This window comes from Macaca mulatta, chromosome 2 (assembly GCF_049350105.2).
Source record: "Macaca mulatta isolate MMU2019108-1 chromosome 2, T2T-MMU8v2.0, whole genome shotgun sequence".
Lineage (NCBI taxonomy): Eukaryota > Metazoa > Chordata > Mammalia > Primates > Cercopithecidae > Macaca > Macaca mulatta.
Window position 1 is genome coordinate 120,984,004 of NC_133407.1, and position 12,528 is coordinate 120,996,531.

The 12,528-nt window shown below is 39.1% G+C and overlaps 1 protein-coding gene and 1 pseudogene across 1 annotated transcript in view; one reads left to right on the forward strand and one right to left on the reverse strand.

Moving 5' to 3' along the window:
* DNAH12 (dynein axonemal heavy chain 12) overlaps nt 1-12,528 on the reverse strand; it is a 251,232-nt gene that overhangs the window by 131,797 nt on the left and 106,907 nt on the right. The window contains exons 28-31 of the mRNA XM_015130629.3: nt 8,451-8,603; nt 7,964-8,203; nt 7,094-7,339; nt 6,622-6,741 (exon numbers count right to left, since the gene is read on the reverse strand). Coding sequence (XP_014986115.1) covers nt 6,622-6,741; nt 7,094-7,339; nt 7,964-8,203; nt 8,451-8,603 — 759 coding nt within the window. The remainder of the gene's footprint in view (nt 1-6,621; nt 6,742-7,093; nt 7,340-7,963; nt 8,204-8,450; nt 8,604-12,528) is intronic.
* LOC100425578 (elongation factor 1-alpha 1 pseudogene) lies at nt 9,500-11,175 on the forward strand (annotated as a pseudogene).

Consider the following 12,528-nt stretch of genomic DNA (forward strand, 5'->3'; position numbering starts at 1 on the left):
CTACCTGAAATAGGGGGGAAAAAACCATGATTTTTCTGCAGGAAAATTATACCACCTGGCCAGGTACGGTGGCTCACATCTGTAATCCCAGCACTTTGGGAGGCCAAGGTGGGCAGATCACCTGAGGTCAGGAGTTCATGACCAGCCTGCCCAAGACGGCAAAACCCTGTCTCTACTAAACATACAAAAAATTATCCGGGCACGGTGGCGGGCGCCTGTAATCCCAGCTACTCAATAGGCTGAGGCAGGAGAATCGCTTAAACCCAGGAGGTGGAGCTTGCAGTGAGCCAAGACTACGCCACTGTATTCCAGCTTGGGTAACAAGAGTGAAACTCCGTCTCAAAAAAACAAAAAACAACAAACAAACAAACACCTTAGCCTGTATAATTATGTTATACACAATGTTTAACATACAATCAAAACTTAAAGTTGGAAGTGCTAGCCAGAACAATCAGGCAAGAGAAAGAAATAAAAGGCATTCAAATAGAAAAAGAAGTCAAACTATCTGTCTTCTCTGACAATATGATTCTATGGCTAGAAAACCCTAAAGACTCTGCCAAGAGGCTCCTGAAACTGATAAATGACTTTGGTAAAGTTTCAGGAACAAAACCAATATACAAAAATCAGTAGCATTTCCACACACCAATAGCATTCAAGCTGAAAGTCAAATCAAGAATGCAATCTGGCCGGGTGTGGTGGCTCATGTCTGTAATCACAGCACTTTGGGAGGCCGAGGCAGGTGGATCATTTGAGGTCAGAAGTTCAAGACCAGCCTGGCCAACATGGTGAAACCCCATCTCTATTAAAAATACAAAATTAGCTGGGCGGTAGTGGCATGCACCTGTAATCCCAGCTACTGGGAGGCTGCAGTAAGCAGAGGTTGCACCACTGCACTCCAGTCTGGGCAACAGAGACTCTTTATCAGGAAAAAAAAAAACAAAAAAGGAAAGCAACTCCATTTACAATAGACATACACACACACATACATGCACACACCCTAGGAATATGTGTAACCAAAGAGGTGAAGATCTCTACAAGGAGGACTACAAAACACTGCTGAAAGAAATCACAGATGACACAAATGGAAAAACATCCCATGCTCATGGATTGGAAGAATCAATATTATTAAAATGGCCATACTGCCCAATGCAATCTACGGATTCATTGCTATTCCTATCAAGCTACCATGATTAGTTTTCACAGAACTATAAAAAAATTATTCTAAAATTCAGATGGAACCCAAAAAGAGCCTGAATAGCCAAAGCAATTCTAAGCAAAAAGAACAAAGCCAGAGGAATCACCTTACCCAACTTCAAACTATAAGATTACAGTAACTAAAACTGTATGGTGCTGGTACAAAAAGAGTGACACAGACCAACAGAATGACTAGAGAACCCAGAAATAAAGCTGCACACCTACAACCACCTGATCTTCAACAAAGTGGACAAAAGCAATGGAGAAAAGACTCCCTATTCAATCGATAGTGCTAAGATGGCTTGCTAGCCACATATAGAAGAATTATTGGATCCCTACCTTTCACCATATACAAAAATTAATATGGATTGAAAAGTTAAGATCTCAAACTATAAGAATCCTAGAAGAAAACCTAGGAATCATTGGCCTTGGGAAGGGATTTATGACTAAGTCCTCAAAAGCAATTGCTACAAAAACAAAAATTGACAAGTGGGACCTATTTAAACTAGAGAGCTTCTGCATGGCAAAATAAACTATCAACAGAAAAAACATACAACCTACAGAATGGGAGAAAATACTCACAAATTATGCATCCAGCAAAGGTCTAATATCCAGAATTGATAAGAACTTAAACAATTGAACAGGGGGAAAAAACATTTAAAAATGGGCAAAAGATATGAACAGACACTTCTCAAAAGACATGCAAGCAGCCAACAAATATATGAAAAAATGTTCAACATCACTAACCGTTAGAGAAATGCAAATCAAAAGTACAATGAGATACTATCTCATACCAGTCAGAATGGCTATTACTAAAAAGTTAAGAACAACAGATGCTGGCAAGGCTGCAGAGAAAAGGGAATGCTCATATGTTGTTTGCAGGAATGCAAATTAGTTCAGCCACCATGGAAAGCAGTTTAGAGATTTCTCAAAACACTAAAACAGAACTACTGTTTGATCCAGCAATCCCATTACTGGGTATATATCCAAAAGAAAATAAATTGTTCTACCAAAGAGACACATGCATGCATTATGTTTACCACAGCACTATTCACAACAGCAAAAACATGGAATCAACCTAGGTGCCCATCAACAGTAGAATGAATAAAGCAAATGTACATATATACCATGGAATACTATGCAGCCATAAAAAAGAACAAAATCATGTCCTTTGCAGCAACATGGATACAGCTGGAGGTTACTCTCCTAAGCAAATTCACACAGGAACAGGAAACCAAATACTGCATGTTCTTACTTATAAGTGGTAGGCAAACATTGGGTACTCATGAGCATAATAATGGCAACAACAGACACTGGGGACTACTAAGGGGAAGAGAGAGGGAAAAACTAACTATTGGGTACTATGCTCAGTACCTGCATGATGGGATTAATAATACCTCAAACTTCAGCATCATGATTATGCCCATGAAACAAACCTGGGCATGTACCCCTTGAATTTAAAAGTTGAAATTCCTTTAAAAATAAATAAATAAATAGGCCTGGAGCAGTGGCTTAAGACTGTAATCCCCAGCACTTTGGGAGGCCAAAGTGAGTGGATGGCTTGAGCCTAGGAGTTCAAGATGCTGCTGGGTAACATCACAAGACCTCCTCTCTACTAAAAATACAAAAAATCAGCCAGGTGTGGTGGTACATGCCTATAGTCCCAGCTACTCAGAAGGCTGATGTAGGAGGATTGCTTGAGCCCAGGAGTTGGAGGCCGCAGTGAGCCGTGATTGCACTGCTGTACTCCAGCCTGGGTAACAGAGCAAGACCCTGACTCCAAATAGTCACTTCATAACAGAACCAAAAAAATAACAAAGTCATGAGACGTAGCTGATGACCAAGAGAAAAAACAAACAAAACAAACTTATAGATGACCCAGATGTCATAATTAACAGATAATAATTTGACACTACATTTACAAAGTATAAAAAAGAATAGATTATAAGATAGAAAAAATAGAGGAAAAAATATAGAATTTTAGCAGAAAAAAGGAATCTCTAAAAAGAACCAATTGGACACACTAGAACTAAAAAAATCAAAATATGTGAAATTAAGAATTCATTGAATGGGCTTATCAGCAAACTGGACAAAGCCAAAGAAAGAACCACTAACCTTGAAGATAGGTCAATTAGTAAGTATTCAAACTAAAGTACAGAGACAAAGTAATGAAAAACAAAAGAAAAAAAAAAAAGAGCCATGAGAGACACGTGAAACTATATAAAATGGTCTAATATACATGTCACTGAAGTTCTGGAAGGAGAAAGGAGAAAAAATTAGGACATAAAAAGATAATTACTGATAATTTTCTGGCCGAGTACAGTGGCTCATGCCTGTAATCACAACTCTTTAGGAGACCGAGCCAGGAAGACTGCTGGAGCCCAGAGCTTGATACCAACCTGGGCAACAAAGTGAGACCTTGTCTCTATGAAAAATAAAATAATTAGCTGGGTGTGGTGGCACGCACCTGTAGTCCCAGCTACTTGGGAGGCTGAGGTGGGAGAATTTCTTAAACCTAGGAGGTTGACAATGCAGTGAGCTTTGATCATACCACTGCACTCCAGCCTGGGTGAAAGTGAGACCTTGTCTCAAAAAAAAGAAAAGAAAATTTTCTGACAAAACACATCAACACACAGATTCAAAGAGTATAGCAAATCCTAGGCAATAAAGTACAAAACAAAACTTGGCACATAGTCAAACTGCTCAAAACCAAAAAAAAAAAAAAAAAAAGAATATTAAAACAACCAGAGGAGCATAAATAAGAAAAATGCCGGACTTCTAAGCACAACACTGAATGGCAGAAGTCAATGAAGTAACATCTTTAAATGCTGGGGGCGGGGCAGGCTGGGGAAGAGATGCCTTGACAATCTAGAATTCCATACCCGTGAAAATATTCTTCAAAAATAAAGATTAAATAAAGACATTTCAGACAGACGAAAGGTGAGAGAATTTGTTGCCAGAAGACTCACATACACACAAATACTACAGGATGTTTTTTAGGTTAAAGATAAAAGACCCCAAATGAAAACATCTATCTGCTGGAAAGAATAAAAGCACTAGAAAAGTGTAAAAGGCTGTTTTTTCCCCCCAAATACTAATACTTAAAGTAGAAAACAACAACAATGTATTGTGGTGTTTACAGAATATATAGAAGTAAAATATATGACAACAATAGCATAATGGGCAGGAGTAAGTGGATAATGAAACTATACTATTTAAGGTGCTTATATTTTTTGTTAACTGGTAAAATACTAACTGTAAAGTTGTAATAAGCCAAGGATATATACTGCAATCTGTGGAGTGACCACTAAGGTAAAACTATAAAGCCAATAGAGAAGATAAAATGGAGTGACAAACATTTTTTGAAACCTAAAAGTCAGTAAAATAAATATAGAACACATTAAAAAGCAAGAAGGCAATTTAGCACTATTTTTCCAACTAGAATCTATGGATTCATTGCTGTATTCATAAGAGTATATAAGAGTTCTTCAAGAAAATATTAAAATTTTGTGTTTTCATTCTGGTGTTTAAAAATCATACTAGCACATCCTGAATCATCTTGATAGTCACCTTAACCTGCCATAAAATGCATATTAGTATTTGAGCATAAGAATTTAAAAAACAGACAAAAAAATAAAGATAGCTTTAAGTTAAGTGATGTCTTAATGATTTGACAGCTCAAACAAAAAGATGTTGCAGTCCTATCAGTAAAGAGAAGATGTGGAAGAATTGAATCATCACTTGGCAAAAGGTGGTTTATGAATGCTGAACTCAAGAGAATCTTCACTGTATATTTCACAATAGAAGTTCCCGTAAAGTGACAAATCAGTTTCAACCACATATCACCTATTTCATTGTGTTAAACTGAATTTGAGATTGTTTTGTTTGTAATGTTATTTTGTTATTTCTAGTTTAAGATGGAGTCTTGCTCTGTCACCCAGACTGGAATATAATGGTGTGATCTCGGCTCACTGCAACCTCCGCCTCCCGGGTTCAAGCAATTCTCCTGTCTCAGCCTTCCAAGAAGCTGGGACTACAGGCATGCACCACCATGCCCAGCTAATTTTTGTATTTTTAGTAGAGACAGGGTTTCACCATGTTGGCCAGGCTGGTCTCGAACTCCTGACCCCAGGTGATCCACTTGCCTTGGCCTCCCAAAGTGCTGGGATTATAGGTGTGAGCCGCCACGCCTGGCCTGTAATTAATTTTAAATTGTATTTTGGTTTTCTATAACAGCCATAAGCAGCAGATGAGTATATACATATTTAGGCTTCATTATAATATGTATAAATTACATGAAGTTGGAAATGTGAGTGGTTTGTGTCTTTTTGTTATTTTTAATTTTTAATTGACAAATAAAAATTGTATACATTCAAGGTGCAACATGATGATTTGACAAACATATACATTATACAATGATTACCACAATCTAACATATCCATCACTACCCAGTTACTGTGTGTGTGTGTTTGTGTTAGGACTGTTTCCTTTAAAAATAAAGTGAGTGTACTACCTAAATTTGAGAAATAAAGCTTTATTATGTTACCTACAGGACGTTTTACTACTTTCATTTCTACCTAATATAATACACAATAGTATTTAGTATGCAATACTATATATTACCCAATAGTGTAATATACTATTACAGTACACATACTAGTATCTTAAATCACAAGATAGAAAATAAAATCTTTTTTCTCAGCCAGGCACAATGGCTCAAGCCTGTGATCCCAGCACTTTGGGAGGCTGAGCTGGACGAATCACCTGAGGCTGGGAGTTCAAGACCAGCCAGACCAACATGGAGAAACCCCATCTCTACTAAAAATACAAAATTAAAGCTGGGCATGGTGGTGCTTGCCTATAGTTCCAGCTACTCAGGAGGCTGAGGCAGGAGAATTGGTTGAACCCGGGAGGCAGAGCTTGCAGCAAACCAAGATTGCACCATTGCATTCCAGCCTGGGCAAAAAGAGCGAAACTCTGTCTCAATAATAATAATAATAATAATAAATACTTATTTTTTGTGTGTGAGAAAAAGTCACTCTGTGGACCAGGCTGGAGTGCAGTGGTGGGACACCACCATGCCTGACTAATTTTTTGTATTTTTAGTGGAGACGGAGTTTTGCAATATTGGCCAGGTTGGTCTCAAACTCCTGACCTCAGGTGATCTACCCATCTTGGCCTTCCAAAGTGCTGGGATTACAGGTGTGAACCATTGTGCCTGGCCTGTTTAACCTACATCTTGACAGGTTAACTTTGGTATCATATAATAGAAGGTACCCAAATTTACTTATTGTTATTAACAATAAGTGGTCAAAATAGGGGATTTTCCTCAAAACAGAATAATTTCACTCATTTAATAAATCTTGGTAAACAATTGAGTCATCAGACGAATAATGCCGAATAAGTCTTTCTCATGTCTTTACTTACATGATAGTCAGCTTCAGGAAGTTTAATACCAGGAAATAAGTCACTAGTTATTCCATTAAATAAAGGTATATCATGTGATAAAAACTTTGGTTCATTTACATCTTTAATTGATCGAAGAAGCTAAAATTACCCAAAAAGTGCAATGTAAGTTAGTTGCCAGCATTTGCAACCCCACTTCTCCCACCCCGCCCCGATCCGACCCACCGCACCCCCCAGCCAAAAGTCAAAGTTTATTTTACATTGCTTTATGGAATCCCTATAATAAAAAGCCAATACTATGCTTATCGAGCCAAAAAGTCTTCATATTCATATGAAGTATAACAATAACATAACCCAAAAAACTACCATTTCGACCTCATATGAAAAGACAAAGCACACCCTCTCAAGTGCCTATTTGTAGTTCCTGATTAACCTCACTAAAGAAAATTATCTTTCTACTGAAACTTTCACAATGCTTATATCTAATACTTACAAGTATATCTTCATTTTCATTCGGGTATTTTAGTTTTAGATTGCCAGCAGCCACTAAAACGGCTTTTACTGCTCGCATTCCATAGTCATAATGAAATTGTGATGAGAGCTGCTCTGAGCAAAGCCTATAGGTCATTACTATTTTCACAGACAGAGGTTTTGCATTCAAAAATCCGTAGGAGTAGAGAGATATTTCTGCTATAAGGGCATAGTTTGGAACCATCATAGCCACTGTTCTAAAAAGAACCTGAAGTATAAAATAAATGAAATATATTACTTACATAAATGAAGCTGTTTTTAAGCTGAGCATAAGCATTCAAGGTGTGGTGTTGTCAAGTTTATTCTCCAAATGCAGCACCTTTTTCTAAACTATAATTTTTTTTGGTAGTACTTTTAATATTTTTATGCAGTTAGTATTTTTTTGGATGTCTAAATAAGTTTTGGGAGGGAAATTACAATGTTATGAAAAAAATATCATTTTGAATGGATTATGCTGTTTTTTTTTTAATTCACAAACTTACTCTCTTAAAAAATATTGGCTGGGGTACAGTGGCTGACGTCTGTAATCCCAGCACTTTGGGAGGCTGAGGCAGGTGAATCACGAGGTCAGGAGATCCAGACCATCCTGGCTACCACGGTGAAACCCCGTCTCTACTAAAAGTACAAAAAATTAGCCAGGCGTGGTGGCATGAGCCTCTAGTCCCAGCTACTCGGGAGGCTGAGGCAAGAGAATCACTTGAACCCGAGAGATGGAGGTTGCAGTGAGCTGAGATCATGCCACTGCACTCCAGCTTGGGCAACAGAGCGAGACTCTGGCTCAAAAATATACATACATACATACATACATAAATGAATGAATGAATGATATTACCTTAAGATTGTCCGGCAATTCAGAGCGTCCTGCATAACCAGGATTCATGGTAATAGCTACAAAGCAATTCGGATTGAGCTTAAGTTCTGTCCCTTCAAAAACAAACACATCCAACTTCTGTTGAATGGCTCTCTGAATGCAAAGGATCTGTTGAGCTACCACTGACAACACTTCCAACTCAATTCGATTGAATTCATCAAAGCAAGCCCAAGCACCAGAAGAAGCCAATCCTTTAAAAAACTAAGGACAAAGAAAAAAGGAAAGTGAACTTTTTCTCAGGAAAGGATATCATCTCTTAAAACAAATATCTAACACTTTAAGTCAGAATTGAAAGTTAAATTCAGTAAAAGTTTCAAGGATAAAAACAATGTCTTCACTCCTAAAATGCAAGTCCAAATAATATTCAAACCACATTCATAGGTTTAAAAATGAGTTTGCTTCCATTTATCCAATTAGACCTAGATTATTGATTCAGCAATTTAACTACCTTTCCCATTGCTAGATAATCTAGCCCATCAGAACAGTTGAACACCACACACTGCACAGCAAGAGCTTTAGCCAAGTCCTTGGTGGTTTCAGTTTTTCCTGTGCCTGCTGGCCCCTCTGGAGCACCTCCAAGGTTTAAATAGAAAGCACCTATCTGAAATGAAAAATACATGTGAAAAGAAATCCATGCTTAAATTTAAAAAATCAACAGACACTTGTTTACCAAATGGATTTAGTCTGTTCCGTAGCTTCAGAGAAGCCATTACATAATTACATTGTTCATTTAATTTTTAGCACAAATTTTTCTAGCTGCTCAAAGAGAAAGCATTTTAAAATGTTCAAAAAAGTGAAAAGGTATCAAAACTTCCGTGTCTTCTGACACTTTTATAGGTATCCCATTTGCCTTTAAAAACAAAGAAAATCTAGCCTTGTGGGGGTAAAATTGGTTCAGAAAGGTTTTAATTAGAAGTGTTTGTGGAGATGGTTGTGGAGGACAATAATGACACATTCTGGATGGCTCGCCGCAAAGAGGGTAAAACACCAGAAAGTGAGATCTATAAATGGCACCCATCATTGGGAAAAGAAACAGATGACTTATTATATAATTTTGTCTATAATTTGCCTGGCTATTGCCTTTTACACTTGATATGTTCTCCATTTTCTATTTTCCCATAAAACTGTTCTATATTTCTCATTACTGGTAGTATCACTTTCTACCTTGTATTATACTTAATTACGTACATTTTTTTTCTCATCAATTAGTCTTTAAGGCGCTTAATGACAATATCAGCAGAATTTGAATTATTCCTGGGTCCCCAAAATGACTGGACTAGTGGCTGGAAATTTTTAGAAACATAAATTATAGTCAGCTCTAACTATGGAGTCCATTTCATGGGAGTTTCAAATTTAACTTCTTTTAGAAAAAGTAGGGCTAAGTGACGAAGGCTGCGCATATAAGTGGGGCAGGGGAAATAAGAGAACTCTGTACTTTGCTCTTAATTTTGCTATGAACCTAAAACTGCTCAAAAAAAGGTCTATTTTTGCTTTTCTGCAACGGGTTTGCCGCCAGAACACAGGTGTCGTGAAAACTACCCCTAAAAGCCAAAATGGGAAAGGAAAAGACTCATATCAACATTGTCATCATTGGACACGTAGATTCGGGCAAGTCCACCACTACTGGCCATCTGATCTACAAATGTGGTGGCATCGACAAAAGAACCATTGAAAAATTTGAGAAGGAGGCTGCTGAGATGGGAAAGGGCTCCTTCAAGTATGCCTGGGTTTTAGATAAACTGAAAGCTGAGCGGGAACGTGGTATCACCATTGATCTCTCCTTGTGGAAATTTGAGACCAGCAAGTACTATGTGACTATCATTGATGCCCCAGGACACAGAGACTTCATCAAAAACATGATTACAGGGACATCTCAGGCTGGCTGTGCTGTCCTGATTGTTGCTGCTGATGAATTTAAAGCTGGTATCTCCAAGAATGGGCAGACCCGAGAGCATGCTCTGCTGGCTTACACACTGGGTGTGAAACAACTAATTGTTGGCGTTAACAAAATGGATTCCACTGAGCCACCCTACAGCCAGTAGAGATATGAGGAAATTGTTAAGGAAGTCAGCACTTACATTAAGAAAATTGGCTACAACCCCGACACAGTAGCATTTGTGCCAATTTCTAGTTGGAATGGTGACAACATGCTGGAGCCAAGTGCTAACATGCCTTGGTTCAAGGGATGGAAGGTCACCCGTAAGGATGGCAATGCCAGTGGAACCACGCTGCCTGAGGCTCTGGACTGCATCCTACCACCAACTCGTCCAACTGACAAGCCCTTTAAGCCTGCCTCTCCAGGATGTCTACAAAATTGGTGGTATTGGTACTGTTCCTGTTGGCTGTGACTGGTGTTCTCAAACCCAGTATGGTGGTCACCTTTGCTGCAGTCAGTGTTACAACTGAAGTAAAATCTGTCGAAATGCACCATGAAGCTTTGAGTGAAGCTCTTCCTGGCGACAATGTGGGCTTCAATGTCAAGAATGTGTCTGTCAAGGATGTTCATCGTGGCAACGTTGCTGGTGACAGCAAAAACGACCCACCAATGGAAGCAGCTGGCTTCACTGCTCAGGTGATTATCCTGAACCATCCAGGCCAAATTAGTGCTGGCTATGCCCCTGTATTGGATTGCCACACGGCTCACATTGCATGCAAGTTTGCTGAGCTGAAGGAAAATATTGATCGCCGTTCTGGTAAAAAACTGGAAGATGGCCCCAAATTCTTGAAGTCTGGTGATGCTGCCATTGTTGATATGGTTCCTGGCAAGCCCATGTGTGTTGAGAGCTTCTCAGACTATCTACCTTTGGGTCGCTTTGCTGTTCGTGATATGAGGCAGATAGTTGTGGTGGGTGTCATCAAAGCAGTGGACAAGAAGGCTGCTGGAGATGGCAAGGTCACCAAGTCTGCCCAGAAAGCTCAGAAGGCTAAATGAATATTATCCCTAATACCTGCCACCCCACTCTTAATCAGTGGTGGAAGAACAGTCTCAGAACTGTTTGTTTCAATTGGCCATTTAATTTTAGTAGTAAAAGACTGGTTAACGATAACAATGCATCGTAAAACCTTCAGAAGGAAAGGAGAATGTTTTGTGGACCACTTTGGTTTTCTTTTATGCATGTGGCAGTTTTAACTTGCTAGTTTTTAAAATCAGTACTTTTTAATGGAAACAACTTAACCAAAAACTTGTCACAGAATTTTGAGACCCATTAAAAAAGTTTAATGAGAAAAAAAAGGTCTATTTTTAAAAATAAGTAAACCACAAAATGATAAATATTTTTTACTTTATTTTAAAAATCCAAGAGAGACAGCTAGTGTAAAAAATGCAATATCAGTGATACTTCATCCATTTTATTTTATTTTTTGAGACAGGGTCTCGCTCTATTGCCCAGGCTGGAGTGCAGTGGTGAGATCTTGACTAGGTGCACCTCTGCCTCCTGGGCTCAAGCAACCCTCCTACCTCAGCCTCCCGACTAACTAGGACTACAGGTGTACGCCACCACACTGAGTTTATTTTTTGTATTTTTAGTAGACAAGAGGTCTCACTATGTTGCCCAAGCTGGTCTCAAACTCCTGAGCTCAAGCAAGCCTCCCGCCTTAGTCTCCCAAAGTCCTAGGATTATAGGCGTGAGCTACCACACCTGGCCAACCTATTTTAAATTTATAATGGATGCCATATTGTTAATGCCCATTAACTTGATTGCTGAAAACCTCGGGCTCTTCCTTTTAAATTTTAAGAAAATGTTCACAAACATGTTCCCTTTATTATGAATAATAAATATATTAGGAGACTTTTTCTCAATGTCTAGTGTTGTATTCAAGCATTTAATATGATTCCGGGTGGGCACAGTGGCTCACACCCGTAATCCCAGCACTTTGGGAGGCATAGGCAGGTGGATCACTTGAGGTCAGGAGTTCAAGACCAGCCTGGCCAACATGGCGAAACCCCGTCTCTACTAAAAATACAAAAATTAGCCAGGTGATTACAGTGGCACACACCTGTAATCCCAGCTACGTGGGAGGCTGAGGCAGGAGAATCACTTGAACCTGGGAGGCAGAGGTTGCAGTGAGCCAAGATCACACCACTGTACTCCGGCCTGGGAGACAAAGTGAGACTGTCTCAACTAAAAAAAAAAAAAAAAGTGACCTGGTGGGGTGGCTCACGCCTGTAATTCCAGCACTTTGGGAGGCCAAGGTGGGCGAATCACCTGAGGTAGGGAGTTTAAGACCAGCCTGAATAACATGGAGAAACCCCATCTCTACTAAAAATACAAAACTAGCTGGGCATGGTGGCGCATGCCTGTAACCCCAACTACTCAGGAGGGTGAGGCAGGAGAATTGCTTGAAGCAGGGAGGCGGAGGTTGCGGTGAGCTGAGATCCCACCATTGCACTCCAGCCTGGACAACAAGAGCAAAACTCCTTCTCAAAAAAAAAAAGAAAAGGTGTTGAATATGATTCTGATTTTTACAACTCAAAGTTGTTAACCTCCACCTTACAAGCATATCACAGCTTCTGACTTCACAGAGGT